Source organism: Passer montanus, unplaced genomic scaffold, assembly GCF_014805655.1.
Source record: "Passer montanus isolate IOZ18808 unplaced genomic scaffold, ASM1480565v1 scaffold20, whole genome shotgun sequence".
Taxonomy (NCBI): domain Eukaryota; kingdom Metazoa; phylum Chordata; class Aves; order Passeriformes; family Passeridae; genus Passer; species Passer montanus.
The window spans coordinates 9,330,239-9,350,051 of record NW_024366592.1 but is presented as its reverse complement, the minus strand read 5'-3'; the positions used below and the strand labels follow the sequence as shown (position 1 = coordinate 9,350,051).

The following is a 19,813-nucleotide window of genomic DNA, read 5'->3' as shown; positions in this document are numbered from 1 at the left end:
TGCCATGTCTTTAAATACCATGTTTTGGAACATTAATTAAAATTCTCTTCAGTACTCTTGATTTTGTCTGAGATTAGGAATGTGAAGATTTACCTTGGAGCATTAGAGGGAAGCTGCAGTATTACAGCCTCAGGTGCAGGTTACAGACAGACTTTGCCATTTTATGTCTTCCTGTGGGACTGAGGGGGCGTAGTCCAATACTATCCTTAGCAGGGAAGCTGGGGATGTGCTGCTTCTCTGAGGTCTCACTGCTCATGAAATGAAAAAAGTGCAGTAAAATCAGAACTCTTTCTGTATTCCATTTACATTGATGATTCAGGTGTGCTTCTTTATTCCAGAGGAATGTAAGATGGTTCTCCTGAGGTGCTCTTGCTGTTAGCTTCAAAGTGGTTTTAAATAATTGCCTGAAATTTTTGATACCTTTACACTAAATGTCATGCATGTTACCATGGTGTTACAGAGGTAATGTCAGTATCAGTGCTCATGTGGCACTCCTCTGGTGCTGTGGTGGCTCATGCTTAGTGTGACAGCCTGTCTGGTAGGGTAGTGCAGCAGAAGCTGTATTTGAATATGGAATAAGTAGTTATTAAGTGGTAAGTTGAGATACCTTATGGGTAAGTCATGTTTGACTATGGACTAATTCTTTAAGTGTCTCAAAATTTTAGTCACTTGTCATATACTAGCCTATCTTTGCTCTTTAGTTAACTACTTCCAAGTAACAGCTGCTTATAAAAAGCTACATAACAGGAGTGTCTCATCCCAGTGAAGTAACTTTGTTTCTAGTTTACTCTTATGGTATTACTTCTACAAGAAGTATAATCCTTTCTGTTGGGATACTGTGTTTCATTGCAGTGGACTGAAAATTCCATCTTCTGGAGGAAGTGGATCTTGGACCTATAGTAAAGTTTCCCAGGAGCTGCTAGTTAGTGAGAATGGCACCTGTACAAGTCCATCCAGTAAATGTGACCAGCTGATTAAACAGCAGTTGTTGCCCTGTTTGGGAATCCTGGCTTGTAATGCAATTCAGCCACGTGGTTTTGTGGGACAGTGCTTATTATCTCTATATAGACCAACAAAAGAAGTTAGGTTTGCTTGGTTAAATCCTGTGCAGAGACAGCTGAATTGCTTCCAGTGATTTCAGGGCTTACTATTCACTCTGTGTATGCAGGAGATGTATGAAGGCTGAGCATTAGTGAATGTTGTAAAATGAGGGGTATTGGGAGAGTGCAGCACTTGATCTTGGCTATGATTCTGCCTGGTAAAACTGTAATTTGTTTTAGTGTTGAAGACCAGATGGAGCAATCATCTCTCTACTTCTGGGACCTTCTAGAAGGAAGTGAGAAACCTGTGGTTGGAACAACATGTGAGTGTCTCATCTAGAGAAATAACTTAAAGATGTAAAATTTGTGTGCCTGTTAAACATCTTTAAACCAGTGAATACACATGGAAGGCTACCAAATTAATTACTCTCAAGTGATGTGTGTGTCTCGATTCTCCAAGGATGAATGGCTGTTCCTACTTCAGTTAAGTACAGGTCAATTAATGCCATGTGCTTTCCTCTTCCAGTCAAAATTTACTTTTTAATCAGTGTACTAGCATATTTTTGAGGAATACTGCTGGTAGCAATTCAAAACCTGATGCATGAATACCTTACAGAACAGTGGGAAGCTTTTTGTATAGTTATGTGCAGATTATTAAGCTTGGAACAGTTCCCAGCCATGAACTGCTTAGTTGAGTACCCTGATGTATTACAAAGCTTCATTGGCCCTGGGCTGAAGGTTCCACAGCACTGAAGAGTCTCCTTTCTTTGTAGGGATTCTAGAGTCATACCTGTTGTCTCCCTACAGTGCAGGACACCACACTAGTTGTTAATGGAACTTAGATTTCACATCATGCACAGTTGCAGTCTTTCTTTGATGTAATGGAAGTGTCCTTGCTTTTCAAGCATACCAAAATCTGTAGGACTCTACAGATCTTCTTCCATTTGTGGCAGAGTTCCAGAATTCCTGGTTGTAAGCCAACATACACATTGTGTTCCTGTTTACAACTTGTTTGTGAGGAAACTGCCCTTAATTGAGTTGTAGTGTCTTTCTATTGCAAACAGCCCTCGCTTGTTGTGTTTATGCCAGCCTTGTAGCAGCTGTGTGGCAGGAATCTTTCATTTGTTACTGACAGCAATGCTGAAACTGTTAGAACAGAGAATTAGTGTGACTTAAGTTCCACATACAGGTAGCTGAACTGACAACTAGGTGTTAAATCTTCTCATGTAGTTCTGGACAAGCTGCAGGCTTGGATTGCTACAGGCTGGTAACCTTAGCCTTGTATCTGTTGACATGAATAGATTGTTTATCAGTGTCTCTATCCATTTAGTATCAGTCTTGCATTCCTCTGTGCAAGCTAGACCACAGATAAAGCTGTTAGGTTGTTTTATTAGCATTCATTGCCTTGGAAGACAGTTTTTTATAGCCATAGTAAATTCTAGCTACAATTCTTGTTTGTGTGGTTGTCACTGGTAGGAGTGATCTTTCACTGAAAGTTCTTTCTGTTCTCAAGGATGCCCTGTTTCCAGCTCCTCTGAAACAATTTCTAGAATCACTGTTACTTCTGAGGTCTTACTCTGTACTCTTAGCTGCTGTCTCTTGCTTGCACAGAGGAGCAAAATGGACAGTGCTTCTCAGAGTACATTTAAGCTTTTGTTCAATCATGTCAGCTCTGAATCTTTTCCAGCTTCAGAGGAGTAAGTTCATTCTGGGATCGCTCTCTTGCATTTCCCCTGCTTGTTTCCACAGTTCTTAACTTTTCTTTCTGAGACATCATGCTGTTATCAGCAAGAGTGTCTTGTAGAGTACTTCCATTGTGACTGTTTAGCTTTACCTCTGTTGCAGTCTCATGATTTTAATATCAAAGCTGGCTAGCTTATACCTGGTAAACAAAGCCATTTCCAAGCATATGGGAGACCAGGTGGCTCTGTATTTACCTTGTGGGCATTAAACACAAGCTGCAGTCTTGCCCTGGGATTGCAAAGATGTTTTCAACTGCATTAAATTAAGCAGTCTAATAAATAATTTCCTTAATTAAAACATTTTGCTATAGCTTAGTAAGATGTGTGAACTTGGAGTAACTGCAGTTCATATAAAGGGAGGAAGTAAAAAGTCTTAATCTGTAATCTGAATACCCCTTAATTTCAGATTTTGTTATTTTAACTTCATGAACTTTTACTCTTTAGATAAACACATGAAGGACCTGTTGTCCAAGCTTCTAGACTCTGGCTACTTTGAAAGTATCCCGACTCCTCGCACCACTGTGCCAGTAAAAGAATTGGAAGAAGAAGTAAATAGAAAACCTGAGAAAACAAGACAGCTGTCAAAAGCAGAGTCTGCCAAAGAATCAGGTGGAATATTACAAGGTTCAATTTTTATATCAGTGTTGGGAAAGGGTTGAACTGAGCACTGACTTTGCATGGCTTGGTGCTAAATCTAATGCTGTGCTGTCGCTTACTTGCTATGTTGTAACTGAAATGGAACCTGCAGGGCTTGCAGCCCTATTTTAGCTAGTAATGTAGAAAAAAAAACCAACTTTAAATCATAGTAATAGAGTGCTTTTGCCTTCTGAGAAAGTTGAAGCTGTGGGGACTGTTTGGTGTGTAGGGAAAGTTACATATTAGAATAACAAAATTATGAATACTATAAAATGTTTCTTGTTTAACTCTTAACTTTTGCAGCTGTAAAACTTAGAAAATAAAAGCTTGTCTAGAAATAGCATGTTGAATGGCAAGCTGAGCTTTCAGAATATCTGGTTTAACAAATTGGAACTACTATTTAAATAGATTTAAATAGTTGCTACTGTTTGATCTGCCCTTCTGCATTTGATCAGTTGAAACTAATTAATGTCCTTTCTCTAGAATCCATTATGGAGCTTATGAAATCTGAAATACAGCCACAGGAGGTAAGATACTCTACTGTTAATTGCTTGCCTTTGGTATTGTGATTTTTCAGACACATTTATAAATGCTCTTCTGCAGCCCTTTTTTAAACTTAAAAAGAGAGTCTGAACAGTCATTTAAGTGTTGCTTGATGTAGGAAGCATTAAAGACTTGGTTGCATTTCTGTTTTTAACCCCGAATTTATGGCATCTGGTGTTGTATTTTGGGATGAATGGAGCAGGATTACATGAAGTAGTATAGTACTTTAATGCTCTGGCACTTTCCTGAATAAAACAAAGCATCTGCCTTTAGAGTGGGAGCACTGATGTTTTGTGTCCTATGGAATAGAGAAAAAAGACATCTACTAAAGCTGTCTGTAAAAGCTAAGCTTGTTGCAGTAGCCTTGGTACTGGTGGGGTTGAGAATGATGTTGGTTTTACTCTGATTTGTTGGGGAGGTAGGAAACCCAAGACAGGCTTGTGTGCATGGGAGTGTGTTTCAGCAGGTCTTCAGACTCCTGAATTTAAGCTTTGACTGTCAGTAGCATAGAAATCATTAAACCTGGTTCAAAAGGTGGGGAAGGGTGTCTTTTTCCAAGTGGAAATACTGGTTCTTAAAATGCTGAGTCCCTGTTTCCCAGGTATCCCACTAGAGGGTGTACTCTAGAACAAGTTTTGTAGCTTACTGGTAACACTGTTACCTGACTCTCATCTGGCGTCTAGCCAGAAAAAATGTCTCAGCCAGTGAGACTTGTACATTCTTCACTTCATTTATTTACTATTCATGACCAAGTGGTAACTTAGAAAAACTTAGGACATCATCATTGAACTCTCAGACTTAATACTAACACAGCCTGCAGTTGAAGTCCAGTGGTATTTAATCTGAGACTCTGGTAACATTTTAGTATCAAAACTCCACTAAGAATGAGGGATATACTTGGTTATTGGGTCTAATATTTTGGGATGCTTAGCAGAATTTCTGCTAATATAATACCAGAGCTTTTTAGATGCTTAGAAGGAGAGCTACCTTTATAAAAACCACAATTGTACTTGATATTGTCACTGCCTAGGAACATGAGGTAGCATTGAGGATAAGGGCAGTAGATTCACTCAGCTGGGTTTTACTTGTGCTGTTGAGCACTGTTCCCTGTTTCTCTGTGGCATGCCAAGCAAAGCTAGTCTGCAGTGTTGTAGGATAAAGCCATGGCCACATAGTTTCTATGACTAGTGCTTAGACTGTCTAGGCTCTGCTTTTAGTCAGCAGTTTTCAGTAGCTGGATGACCTTATTTAACTGACCTGAACTGTAGTAGCAAAATGTGTTCTTGGGAGCCATTAAGTTTCTTTGGTCTATATAGTTTCTCAACAGGCGTTATTTGCCTGAAGCAGAATACTCTGTCAAGAAGAAGGCAGAAGAGCCCAGATCTTGGGAAGCTGAGTGTGCTAGACAACAAGAACCTCCAAAGTCCTGGGAGATGCTTGTTGATATTAAAGAGCAGGAACAGAAGCAGAAACAAGAGACCTTAAAGCCTTGGGAAGCTCGTGTTAGACAGCAAGAACTCAAGAGACCAGATTCTCCAAAGCCTTGGGAAGCTTGTGTTAAAGAGGAGGAACAGAAGTGTGAGTCTGCAAAGCCCTGGGAGACCCGTGTGGAGGAGGAACAGCAGAAGAAGCCGGAAGCTGCAAAGGCATGGGTAGCACATGTCCAACAGGAGCAGGAGTCTCCCAAACCCTGGGTAGCAAAGGTCAGGGAAGAGCAGGACCAGAAGAAACAGGAATCACCTAAGCCATGGGTAACAAAAGTTAGGGAAGAGCAGGAACAGAAAAAGCAGGAGTCCTCAAAACCGTGGGTAACCAAAGTTAAGGAAGAACCAGAAGAAAAGCGGCAATCTCCAAAACCTTGGGTAACCCAAACTAGGGAGCAACCAGAACAAAAGAAGCCAGACCCTATGAAAACATGGGAAGTGCCTGTTAGGGAAGAGCCAGAGCAAAAGAAGCAGGAGCCTGTGAAGGCTTGGGCTGCACGTGTTAGGGAGGAGCCAGAACAAAAGAAGCAGGAGACTCGAGAGGCTTGGGACAAAGCTGACAGGCAGCAGCAAATGTCATCACCACAGTTACAGAACCCTCCGAAGCCCTGGGCAGCTGCCAGTATGGGGCCAAAGGAGCAGATGGGCCCAAAGAAGTTTGATATGGAACCCAAAGAAGTGAGTTGGCATATGTAGTATTATCTGTCATAAGCTTTTGACATTAGTGTATGGGAATAAAGCCACCTATTAGCAGAGTTTATCTAAGGTGTATTTTATAGGCCAATATATAGACTCTCGTTTCATTCTTTCTTGAGGGAAATAATTCTGGCAGCTAAAGTTTATATTTGAATAGCAAGATGGTCTGCTTTGCTTTTTACATCAGTATTGCTGTGTTTGAGCCTTGAATAACTGCTTTATGCATAAGACAGAAGAATTAACTTGGTTCATCTGTAGCTATTGGCTCTGGCCTCTGTTAGCAGTACAAAGCAGGTATGACTCATCCAGGGATCAAATACTTTGTGGCTGCATGTGAATAACACTTCAGTAATTTTTAGGCTTTTGATTAAAATAGCTGCTGATTCAAGAGAGATCTAATGTCTAGATCAAGCAATACCAACTGTACAGGGGCTTAAATATGTATTTCCAGATGAATGCATAAACCATATTGCTGTCCTGGGAGTCTGACAATAGCATAGTGTTAGAAATATAAAAGAAAAGCCATGGCTTACAGCTGAACAGGCTGCTACCCTTTGATCACATTACCTTCTTTCTCACCTGTGCCTGGGTAGCAGCAACACTGGTCACTGTCAAAAGAGAGAACTGAGCTCTGCTATGTCTGCCTTAGGTCACTAAGAGAAATGTTAATCTAAAGGTAGACTTCAGGAAGAAAATATGGGGAATTGAGCAGTTCTCTGTACACAGTGTTGTAACTACAACTGTCTTCCTGCAAGAATGCAAGAACTACTATATCCCATGTTACTCATGGCAAATGATTAAGCTTATATCTTGTCAGTAAACTTGGCAAAACTGAAAAAATGGATGTTCTTGTGTCTAGAGGCGGGACCGCAAACCGAAGGTTGAATATGAGATTAAAAAAGTATGTAACGATGCAGCACTGGGTAACAACATGGGATTAAGGTGTTTCAGCTTGAGCTGTCTTTACACTCAAGCTGAGTAAACTCTTGTGTCCACTGGTGGTGGTGGTACAGGTGGGAAACCTGGTTGCCTCACTAAGTAGCTCTGAGCACAAATAGGTGTTGTGCACCCAGCCATGCACAGTATTTCTGTAACTGAAACGAAGTACTGGAATAGTCTCAAGCACTGGTAAAGTGCCTTGGAATTTCTGGTGGCAGATTACCTTAAATGCAAGATGGTTCCTAATGAGAAGATGCCTCCTCTTAATTTTATATGAGATGGATGGCTTAAGTGGTTGAGCAAACTGTTGCAGTGAGTAAAGAGGAGGGTCTCCAGTCATCTGGAGAAACTTGCAAACTGCTTCAGAATCTCTCTAGTAGTGTGCAGGTGTGCAATATACTGAAATTAAACTAACTGCTGGAATGTGGGGTCACTGAAGGGGGATTGCTGAACTAAGTAAACAAAGCATGTTTTAAAGTATTCAAACTTGAATTTACATAGACTGTAGAAAGACATCAGCTGCCTTTATTTTTGTTTGATAGCTATTGAGAAATCCTAATACTAAAAGAATATTGAAGGAGTAGAAAACAGTGTACTACCAACATAACTAGTTTCCATAATAATTTTTTAAAAAGAGAGGTCTTTGGCTTGAGGTACATACAAAGAACAATTAAAATAATGTTAAGCTTTTCAGATAACTTCCTTTGCCATTGCTTATGTAAAAAAGAGGCAATGCTGTAGCTGGATCTGTTTGACTCTGAGATAATCTATAAATGCGTTTGTGCAGGGATGTAGGCATGGCAGATAAAAGATCTGTGCCACTGCTGCTACCCTCTGAGCTGAATCTGACTGTTAGAGCTCTGAGGTCTTTAAAAAACCTATGTTTTGAGATATTTTAATATGCTTGTTTAATTTAATGTAGTGTAAGGTGGAATACCTAAGAAGCTGAGCCCAAGACAGCAGGGTGAACTGATGTGCAACCTGTTTAACTGTTGTTCTGTTGAAGTGTTTGTGCAACCTGTGGAACCAGCAAGCTTGGTTAGAGCTGAATTTGTGGCCTGTTATGGGAAAGCAAAACAGTTTGACTTGTGCTGTCATTCAGCGTGTCATTTAATTCATACCCGCTGTGAATGCTGCTTTGAGTAGAAAGCTGATTGTAATTGTGTATCTACATGGTAATTACTACTTACAGCTTGGGTATCAACATTCCATTTCATTTAGTACTCCATAAATAACAAACCTAAAGAGGAATTCGAGGCCTGTCTCATAGAATGAAGTTTCACTAGTAAATGAGATGGTTGAAGTGGTATGTTAGTGTTGCATGTAAGTAGACTTTCAGTCTCTAAAAAAAATCCAGCTTTAGCAGGAGTCCCTGGTAAATTTGCATTCTAACTAGCCAAATTCCAAAGTGGTCATTGGTTTATTTGCAAAGGCTTAACTGGTCCAAAAAAAATTCTAGATGTTTCACCTCTGCTTTTAGTCAGTCAGTTCTCTGGACATAAGTCAAGATACATTTTGCTGAATGTATAAGTAGTGTTGAAGTTAGGTTTCAGAAATATTTCTTATGACAAATTAAACTCTAAATTTACCAGTGCTGTTCAACTGTAGTGGTTCAAGCAACATTCAGGTTAATGTTAAGTGATCTTAGCATGTAGAGGTTTGATCTGAGCCAGACTAATAGGTCAGTCTGCTGCCAGCTTTTAATGACTACCAGAAACAGCATCTAGTTGTAGGGTAGAAAGAAAACATCTTAAGAATGTCAAGTACCTGCTCTTCTTCAAAGCATCTTTTTATTAAAAAGCATAGAAACTTAAATACTTTAATTTCCTGATACTTTTCTCTATATAATCTTATATTGCATTTCAATAGTGTAGTTTTGAACCCCTAGGTACCAGCAAATCATTATGAGTTAGCTTCACTGCAGCTTCTTCTGGCTGGTGTATTTTAATATCTATATGAACTAGAAAATAACTTTATGGAATGGAAAGGCTCAGTGTTTCAGTCCTAGCCTAAAGCCCTGATATCATATACATAATCCTGCATTCTTTTACTTGTTGAAGTAAAGAATGCTATCAACAGAATGTGTAGAGTATGAGCTGGGGAAGCAGATAAAAGTTCTGACAAATTGTACAGGCATACAGGAATTTTATTGTATTTGGAAGTAAAAGTGACAAGTCTTTTCTGCTTTCATGCCCTTGGGGCTTTTTAAACTTTTTTCTTTGTTTAATGTTCAAGTCTCACTCAAATAGCTAGTGGACTATCTTGAGAGCTTTAGACCCTGCCAGACTCAGATCACCTAAAGGTGAAAAGCTTGTTACCCATTTTTAAACACACAGAACCAGTTTGGTCATGTCACTGTGTCTTAGTAGAAATGGTAGTGGAGGAGGAAGAGGGTAACAAAAGCATTAATCAGTTTAACCCAGAATAGATTTACTGTGACAGCAAGTGCAGTAAAATTAAGACTTTTTGTAAGTGAGCACTAAAAGTGATGGACAGAAAGATCCAGATTGCTAGTAACTTAATCTATAACTCACTGAGATTTAACTTAATTCAATTGTATCTTTTGTTCTACACTTACATCCTTAAAAGCTGTAGTTACTTTTAATTATTGGAAACTACAGCAATATAAACTTGTATTTAACTGGTAGTTAAAGATTGTACAGCTCTATCTTAATTAGAAATTCTGCTGCACAAGGACTAAGATGCACTCTTTTAACTAAAGAATAAAGTGAAACTTCTCACAGCTCATCAAGCAGTTATGTGGGCCACGCAGATACTAGAAACTGAGTCCTCAGAGTTAATCATGTGCCTATAAGCTTCTTGCCTGTGCATGGCATTGGAATTTCTGCAAAGGCCAGAGATGTTTCAGGAAACTGTTGAAAGGAAATGCAAGAGTGTTTTTACGCTTGTCCTAAAAGTAAACAAAGAGCACTTTATCAGTTTGTGGTGGATTTGTTGTGACAATTGTCATCATAGCACAAATACCCTTCTGCCATATATTTTCCAGTGACTTTATGCAAATAATAACACTGCTGTACAAAATATTGAAGTTCTAACCTCCTGTTAGAAACACAGCAGTTTATCCTGTAGGAAAAAAGATTTTCACATGTTCCTGCATATCTCAACATTTGGGCCAGTTGAAATAATGCAACTAAATGTCTTCAGGTTTGCCTTCCTCCAGTGGCACAGACCAACATTAGAACAACAAAACTTTGGAGAACCACAGAAAATTATTGGTTTAAAATACTTCTAATGAGCCTACTTCTTCTGCTTGCTGCTTTCAAAAAACATGTTAGACGGTCTAGACAGTCTAATATTATTGTCACTTTATAAATAACAGGGCTTCTGTTGCTTAAGGAGCTTAATGTAGTGATTTTTCTGTTACCTTAGACTGACTTGTTCCGTGACAAAACATTTCCCTCTCTTAAAGTGGAGTGAGAACCAGTGGGGATGAACTCTTAAGGAACCAGCTGAAATAATCAAGGAGTAATAAAGCCCTACAAAAGTCCATATTAGGCTCTTGTGTGGGAGCATGTGTTTATTTATGCCAAATTGGGATGTAATACTTTCTGCTGGAGGTGGTGTATTATCTGGCTTTTTAGTAGAAAACTTGGTCTCATCCTGAGTTACTTGCTTGCGATATATCTCTTAGGTGCAATTTCTTCAGAATGTCTGGAAATGCCTTCCTAATAAAAGATTTGTACTTATTGGTGCTGGCTCTGCTGGGAGAAGTAAACCTTGAGTGATGTAGCTTTGATTTTTAAGTTTGTTCTGGCCTTCAACTGAAATGTGAGTTTTCTTAGATGGAAGTGCCTAATTTTGCACTAGGTGCAGGCAACTTACTACTTTACGTTTGGCTATAATAACCTGAAGTGAATTAATCTAGTGAAAGGTGTTCCTGCCCGTGGCGGGGGGGTTGAACTGGATAATCTTCAAGCTGTCTTCCAGCCCAAACCATTCTATGGAAGCTGTGGCTTAACTAGTTGTGGCAACAGGAAGCTGATTTTTTTCTAAAAAATAAAGTGAATATGTGATTCAGGAAATATCAATAAGAACCCAGAATTCCTTGGCCCACGTGTCTGACACCTCTAGGTTACTCTGGAAGTATATTGGATAAGGAAGCTTGTTGTGCTTCCAGTATTAGATTTAATGTAACTTCTCCTTATTAGGTGCCTAAACCTGCACATCAGCCAGCTGCAGAATTTTGCTCTACTTCAACTCTTCCAAAAGATCCAGTATTGAGAAGGGAAAAACTTCAGGATCTGATGACTCAGATACAAGGGACGTACAACTTCATGCAAGTATGTTTTTCTCTGCTGTTGTAGCACAAAGCTCTTGTTCCTACTGGGTTAGGGAAAACAGTGCTGACAATGTGTGTTGGCACTGAATGAATGAATGCAGCCCTAATCAGCTAAGAGCAGCTTGTCAAGTGAAAGTGTTTCATTTATGTCTAGAACTTAATTTTTTTCTACCCAATGGTGATTTTTTTTTTGAAAGGAGTCCATTCTGGATTTTGATAAAGCTTCACCAAGTGCCATTGGTTCATCCCAACCTCCTTCAGTTACTCCAGCAAGTAGTCCTGTAGGTAGGTGATACTATAAGTGTATATGGTATGTACAATTTTGCAAGCACAAACAGGGTTTGCTTGGGCTGTAGATCACTAGGCCTGGTGAAGATCCTTGTTTAAACATAAAGAACAGACCATGCTAAAGGTCTTGGGGAGGATCTTGGGCTGTAGAACTCAATTACCCAGTTTATTAATTTTCTTTCTTAATCTGGTAAGGGGATATCTTTTCTGTGGTAAAATTATTTTTTTTAATTTAATAAATCATTGAATACCTGTCCTTTTTTACCAAAAACCTGAAGTTTTCATTTTGGTGTAGTTTGCTGATGCTAGGTTTAAATATTTGAATTTCACATAGTAAAAATAGTTTGCATCTTCACATACCAAACATTTTAAAAAAATAGAACTGCACACCAAAACTATATGTAGTGTTTAAATTTAAAAATAAATGTTGTTTAATGCATTCTATTTTTACAGCTTCAAAAGAGCAGAAACTGCCAAGTCAGAGTGATTTTCTTCAACAGCCCCTTCAAGTAAGTTGAAGTTAGGACTGCCCTGAAGAGGCAGGTAGAGGTTACTTACCTCTACCAGCAGGACTTACACTTGAGTTGTTTTTCTTGCAATAGTTTTTTGTTTCATAGGATGTAGTAGCTTGCAAGTCTAAGCTCATTCAAATGTTGACAAAGCTGGCTTCTTTTTTGGTTGAAAAGGGGCCATAAATGCTTGAAGTTTCTTGAAGTGTGTTGAAGACATGCTGAAGTAGTTTGCGTATTTTCCCTTTAGATTCAGGTCACAGCCAGCAGTCATGTGCAGAAGAACAGCTAGTTTCTTTCCTAGATATCATGTTTTCATCTTCAAGATCCTTACACCAAAGACTGTATCTCAAGCTTTGGTAATTGTGGTTAAATGAACTTTAAATTCAGTCACTGTGCTTGAATGTCTTGTGACTTCTGCTTTTAAATGTGTTTCTTTACCACAAACAAGAATTCCTAAAAGACTCACTGGTCAAGACACTTCAGTCTCTGAATTATTCTAAGGTTTACTTGGACATGCTGAGTGTGTGAGTTTTAGTGAAACCAAACATTTATTTTGATATTTTCAAAACCTTATGTTGGTTTTCTCTCCTTGCAAGGCTGCTGCTTCATCAATGGTGCTGCATGGTTCAAACACTTCCCTAGCATCTGCTGATCATGCTCTTTCTGGCTCTGAAACTGAAGACTTGGTGACACCACAGGTATGTTACCCTGGGGTTTGCTGGTGTTCAGATCTGTGTGACAGCCAACCCAAACAGAAAGCTCAGCTGGGGCCCTCCTGAATAACTGTACTGGAACAACATACAAGTAACAGCAGTAGTACAGCCTACAGTCTGGAATACTTAAAGATGGGTGACAAATTCTTGCTAATACTGCATGAATACAAAGTCTGCTTCTTGACACAGGAAGGGTGTGGGATGAAAAGTGCTCACCAAAAAGCGTGGTGCACATTCTTGTGAGAACATGGGAACAGCATAAATATTTGCTTTGGTTACAGTGTAGAGTATTCCCTCTAATGATGACAAAGAGGTTGCATAAATTGAGATGGGTATTGTCATGAAATAGAGTCTGTGTGTAACCTGAAGACTGAAACATTCTCTCAAACACTAACTGAAAAAATACTGGCAATCTCACTTCCTGATGTTCAGCTAGACCTAAAACTTTGCTTGCTTAATTATATTTATGTGCAGTTAAACATTCAGATAACAGTCAAATAGTGTTTAGAGCTGAAAAGTTTCACTTTATGCAGATAAGTGTCTTAAAGATCTCTTGTGAATTGTGTTGCTGTTTTCAAGAACTCAGTTGGCTCTTTCCTGTTGGACTGTATAATTCAGAGTGTATAGATTATAATGGGAAATGTTCTTGGTTTTTACATCTGTTTTGCTTATGCACATGTTATCAGCATACTATGTAGTACTTACTCTGTTTCTTAATATACTATTACTGATAGGGCTATTAGTCTTGAATCAGCAGTTTTGTCCCAGTTCTTGACACTTTCTATCACTTCTACAGCTCCATGAGACTCCTTGTGCTGCCAAGACTTCAATAATTCTGCTGTTCAGTTTGATTCCAGAAGGCTTGTGCTGTGCTATAAAATGGAACATCTGATCTTTTTGTAGAATGCAAACTTATTGTTTGGAATTAGGGTTGCTTGTGCCCAGCCTATCTCTATCCCTTCAGCTTGAAGTCTAGTGTCTGTCTTTCTTTTCCATGGAAAGCAGTAGTTAAGTTTTGGTCCCAGCAGAACCAGGGAATGCACTCCACGGTGGCAGTGCTCCTCCTGGTGTGCAAGTACACCCCAGTGCTGTCTGAGGCACTGTCATGTGTACATGGTGAGCACAGGACTGGTAGTCTTTAGCCCTAGGCTCCATATTCAAGTATTAAGCAACTCCTATATGTAGCATTACAAGTGTGAGCTAGCTGTAGGACACACAGGCTTTGCAAAGCCTTGTTCAACAGAGCTTACTAGTATCTTTCCATTTAATTCAGTGAGACAGGTGTGTGTTGCAGACTTCACTGTAAGTGCTTGAAGCAATCTACGGTTCTCAAAATGATCTGACTTTGCAGGGCTAGTTGTGCAACCAGTTGTGTAAGAAGAGTACTGTAAATCTGAATCTTTAAAGCTAATTACTTGAAGCTTTGGTTAAGATGACTGTTTAATACTTTGGCTTTGGAATTAATGTTTGTCCTGGTCTTTCAAAATCCATTTGTTTCAGCTTTAGCACTGGTGTTTCATAGCTTTACCAGAACTCTGTAGTACTACTCATAATAGCAGGTGCATTATGGCTTTTTCTAGGCATCAACATCACTTTCTCAAGAGAATGAGAAATATACTTCCCAGCCTTTGTATCAGACAAGTTCACGTATTTCTGAGCCACTGATACCTAAAAAGGTTGAAATTGCCCAGGTGAGCTATCACAAGTAAGGTAAATATTTAAGTTGCTGAAATGGTAAGGCTCTAAACATGTCCCTTTTGACTCCTGTTTTGTAAATATTGGTGTTCTAAATCAACACTTCATTTTGCCATCTGCTCAGCTGAGGCCTAATGCTGGTTAATACTTTGTCTGGACAACTCAGCATTGTTTCCTAATCTGAGACATAATTAAGTTGGAAAGGGAAAAAAAATCAGACCCTAAATTTCCAAAATTCCTCCAAAAAGAGAAGTAATTTCCAATATCAGCCAAAGAATCTTCTTTTACTGAATATAACAGAAAGCATTCTGTGTGTACTTAGTGGTAGGGAAAAATACCTAATGTCTCTTTATTGTGATATTATTCCAAAGAATAGTATGTATAGTAGCTCATAGGCACATTTCACTTAATCAGCAGAGACTGCAATAGAAGTACTGTTTGCTGAGGATGCACAGCAAGATTTGAAATTGTAAGCAAAAGCTATTTTGTAGCTCTATGTCCAAATGTCATCCTGTAGAAACTGCTGACTTCTGTCAGTCTAGGCTTTAGAACAAATTAACTGCTTCTGTTACTGCCTGATAATTATCAAGTGACCTTTCATTACATTTGTTCTTCCCCCAGGCAACTATTCCCCTCCCAAGTGAGCCACAGTCGCCGTTGCCTACTTCAAGCACCCCCATGCCATCAGTGCCACCAACACAAAGCTTTCAGTCTCCTCCAGCAAGCAGCAGCTCTGTCACAATAACAGCAGCTCCTTTTCAGGCTATGCAGACTGTAAGTATGCAACACACAGAACTGACAGTGATGTGAGTAACTTGGGACTAACACTGAGGAGCTGGCTCCTCTTGGAATAGTACAGAACTTAATAAGTCATTTTGTTTTAACAGTAAAATCTACTTGGGACTAACACTGAGGAGCTGGCTCCTCTTGGAATAGTACAGAACTTACTGTTAAAATGACTTATTAAAATCTCGATTAGTCCTCTGATTCTCTTCAGAACTTAAAACCGATCATCTAAGAACAAAGGTCCTGGTTTTGCTCTGTATGGTGCCAAAAAACTAATACTAGGATATCTTAGTAGCCTTAAGGAACTAAGAGGGAGAAGTCAGGCCTGAAATCAACAGATTGATAGTGGTGCCCTAAAGTAAGGTGAGCTGCACTTACACTGTTCTTAGGAAAAGATTTCAAATACAACAGACTTCATTGGAGAAAAGGAATCCTGAAAATAGCTATTAGGCCAAAATGCTTTCAGAAGCCTGAGTTGTATTGTTTTCTATTTGCTTCAGTGGGGTAAAATTCAGTCCACTGGAATCATGGAAAATGTGTTTTTTGGAAAACTGGTGTTGCTCATTACCCTATGTTGTTAACAAGCAGTCAGTGTACATATCTAGGAAATATACCACACAGTCTGATATGTTCACTGCAATTATAGACCATCAGTAATGGGGTATGGCCTGAAAAAATAGTATGAAACTTTGCTACTTCCTGGTAATCTGCAGTGCAGGCTTAGAGAGGTTCAGAGGAAGGGTCTTCATTAAGTACAGGGAGGGCATCATTTACTCCTCTGGTATATTCTTCAGAAGATGACAAACATTGATTTAATATTTTTCTGAAAAGCAAGCTTTAGTGTCTCCAAAGGCATTAAGTACAGGGAGGGCATCATTATTTACTCCTCTGGTATATTCTTCAGAAGATGACAGAAACATTGATTTAATAGTTTTCTCAAAAGCAAGCTTTAGAGTCTCCAAAGGCATTCTCCATTTTAACAGAAGTGCCAGTATAGTTCACAACTTGCTGGACTCAGTCTTGCAGTACTGAGACGTATGCGGTAGGAACTGGTGAAAGGTATTTAATAGCCTTTCAAATCACAGGAGCTAAATAAAACTTCTGTGACATCCTGGTGTGGTCTGTAGTAAAATCACTGCATTGACTTTTTCTGCTTGGTGTTCTCTATTTGTGGAAGAGGTTCAAGTCAAACCTACCTCAGAGGCATAGAATTGTGATACACATTACAAATTAAGCAACTCGTAGTAGGGCAGTGTTTTTTTTCCAAAGCTGGATGTGTTTAAATTATGCCAAGTGATTAGGTGGTGATTTTTCCTGAAAGTTGAGAACTGGCAGCATGCTGTGATGAAAGGATCCAGAGTATTTTGAGGACCCAGTCTATAAGATAAGCATCTGTCATGGCATAAATATGGAGTCCTGGTCTCAGTTCATTCTGGTTATGTCTGAACTTGCTGTCTGTGTTCAGAGTGCTTTGATCATAACCACTGAAAGGTCACTTGAACTATTACCATGTTTTCAGAGATGTTAAATGGCTGAGATTGCTCTTGGGATTTTAGGGAAACCTGGCAAACATCTGTCAACTAAGTCATGAGGATGTTCATTCCTCTTGTAGTGGTAGAAATATTGAACTTTGTAGTGCAGGGTTTTCTTCTTCCCTACATTGCTTAGATTCTCATTGCTGCCAGGAAAACACAGCCACTGGACTTGAGTAGATAAGCCAGGATGATTCCGTGCCAAAAAGTGCTGTGACAGTAATGGAAGTATCTGATTACAGGTCCTCAGGCATCCTATTGTTGCTCTTGTGCTTATGCTTGGGATTTTAGGGAAACCTGGCAAACATCTGTCAACTAAGTCATGAGGATGTTCATTCCTCTTGTAGTGGTAGAAATATTGAACTTTGCAGTGCAGGGTTTTCTTCTTCCCTACATTGCTTAGATTATGCTGCCAGGAAAGCACAGCCACTGGACGGGGTAAGATAAGCCAGGATGATTCCGTGCCAAATAGTGCTGTGACAGTAATGGAAGTATCTGATTACAGGTCCTCAGGCATCCTATTGCTGCTCTTGTGCTTATGGAAGCTTAAAGAGAAGCTTAAAGACAGGCTTGACCTGTGGCCCTAGTCCTTGACTTGAATTCCACCTGTAACCCTCACTGCAGGAAAAAAGCAGACCACTTGCTATGAATTCTTCAGGGTGTGGGTGTTGACAGCTTGAGTGCCCTGCCTTCTCAAATTCCTTTTTTGAAAAGGATAGCTTTGGATCACTTTATTTACCAGATGAAGTGATCAAAAATGAAAAATAAAACAAATCAGTTAGTTTTACTTTACAAAGGTTCAAAATTTATGCTCATCATGAGGCATATAGACTGCCTCTTAGAGGCACTACTGGATTTCTTGACCCTTGGGCTTTTTTAAATTATAAGGGCATCTGCAAATGGCAAGAACTGTCAAGCTCTGAAGCTGTTTCTTGCAACATCTAGCTGTGGCTTTTGCCCAAGTCTGTCTTCAGAGAGTTCATAGTCTTGTTAGATACACCAGCAGTACCAGTACTGCTGACAGCTCTTTATGTGAAATTTAGGTCCTTTTAATCAAAACAGACTTTGCCTATTTGATGGTGATGATAGTTGTCTCTTTTGACAGCATGATTTCTGGTAATTGTGTCATTGGCTATAAAGTAATGCAGTCACTGGAGTGACTGAAGTTTGGGTTATTAGATTTAACTAGCAGTAATATCTGCTTATCATTGCACTGCCCAGGTACAACATTTGAATGACAAGACTTACTTAGGTTAAGTGTTTACTCTTGGAGAATGTTAAATGAGTAGGAAAGATGAAGCTCCACTTACTGAAGGGGCAAATGATGTCTAATATGGTGTTTGAGTGGATAACAGTGTTATATCAGGTTCCAAGACATGCAGAAAGACCCAGATTCTTCCCAAATGTGAAAATCTCATCTCAGAACAGGCTGTCCCAGCTTCAGCTTGAGCTGCAGGACAGGTGGTCAGTGGATTTCACCGAGGATTTCCCATAGAAGGGAAATAGCTTGTTGTATGGTAATTGTTCTGCTGACAGAGTACAGTAGCTATGGTCAATCAAGCTATTCCTTGGGTAGTAGCTCCATAAACAGTGTGTTCTGTAAGTTTACTGAGAGGGAAAAGGGTGGATGTATGATTTTTTTGGTTGTTTCTAAGGAAGAGCTGGTAGTCTAGAAATACGCTAAAAAGCATATGGATTTAAACCACAGCATGGCAGGGTGGTGGCATTAGGAAGAGATGTTAGCTGGAAGTGTTAAGCACTTGTTTTCAAATGTATTGTAGGTGTTTAAAGTGAATGCACCACTGCCTCCACGTAAAGACCAGGAAATTAAAGAGGATTCTTCATATTCAGCGGGCTATAACCAGAGTTTCTCCACAGCAAGTACACAGACTCCTCCTCAATGCCAGTTGCAATCTTCTCATGTTGCAGAACAAACCTCTCTTTCACAAGAGTCTCTGTCTTCAGGTGAGAACTGCACTTGCATCTGTATTTCAAGTAGTCTTTTAATATGTTCAGTTTATAATATTTAAATTCATTATCATGTGCTGTGAATACTTCTAACCCAGTGAAATTCTTAACAGGTGCTACATAAATGTCTAATATTAGGCATACATCAACTTTAATGTAGTTGATGGTATGTAAACTTAATTTCAAAACTGCTAGCAGGATGAAAGGCTGGTTCAAACTTGTTTTTGTAGTCGATGAACAGACTGTTGTCACTTACATGCCTGAATTTCCCAGTAGGTGAGAAATTCAAATATGTGGTGATACTTGCCAGTCAAACAATGATTTGCTTGGAGTAGTAGTAATGATGAAATACTCTTATTTGGAATCATTACTTCGGTCTCTGGTAATAGTGCTGTCAGTGCTGGGAGTTGCTGAATGCTAAGCTGGGGTAAATTTTCAGTCTGACCTGAGAGATACTGAGCTAGTAAGTGGTCTTGAGCTGTTGCATTCAACACAAACCTGACTTACTTGATGTTCAGGTGGTGCAAGAAGTGGCTTTCTATAGGTAACACAAAATTTGAAATGAAACTGACCCCTAAATGTCTTGAGGTTTTTAGGATGAAAAAAAATGACAGCTAGGGATCAGTAGGGCATCTAATGAAATGGCTCAAGATTATTTACAACTGCTGTTGTTCTGCCAGAGTGAATTTCACAGGTCTTAGACTAGAAACAGACTGATAGTGTGTGAAGTCAATGAGACATAAAGAACAGTGGAAGTGTAGCAGTCAGAAAAGCATGTTTAGCTTCAATGTTCCTTCTCATCACTGAGACACTATGGGTGATAAGCCTTCTGGATTTTTTATTAGCCTTCTGCAATGGCTCTGCACATGCTTCACACAGGGGTTTATACTGTTGTTCTGGATCGGTTTTAAGCTTTTTGGATTCAAATAAAGCATAGAC

The 19,813-nt window shown here is 39.3% G+C and overlaps 1 protein-coding gene across 6 annotated transcripts in view; it reads left to right on the top strand.

The window, feature by feature from the left end:
- The window catches only part of CAPRIN2 (caprin family member 2), a 34,093-nt gene that overhangs the window by 8,599 nt on the left and 5,681 nt on the right, over positions 1-19,813 (top strand). For 4 of the 6 annotated variants that reach the window (XM_039708302.1, XM_039708300.1, XM_039708299.1 and 1 more), the window contains exons 6-17: positions 1,281-1,363; positions 3,227-3,391; positions 3,902-3,945; positions 5,278-6,123; positions 7,001-7,042; positions 11,250-11,381; positions 11,578-11,665; positions 12,122-12,177; positions 12,777-12,878; positions 14,474-14,584; positions 15,210-15,362; positions 18,688-18,871. In XM_039708302.1, the coding sequence (XP_039564236.1) occupies positions 1,281-1,363; positions 3,227-3,391; positions 3,902-3,945; positions 5,278-6,123; positions 7,001-7,042; positions 11,250-11,381; positions 11,578-11,665; positions 12,122-12,177; positions 12,777-12,878; positions 14,474-14,584; positions 15,210-15,362; positions 18,688-18,871 (2,006 nt within the window). The remainder of the gene's footprint in view (positions 1-1,280; positions 1,364-3,226; positions 3,392-3,901; positions 3,946-5,277; positions 6,124-7,000; positions 7,043-11,249; positions 11,382-11,577; positions 11,666-12,121; positions 12,178-12,776; positions 12,879-14,473; positions 14,585-15,209; positions 15,363-18,687; positions 18,872-19,813) is intronic. The other 2 variants (XM_039708304.1, XM_039708301.1) reach the window with 1 other exon arrangement.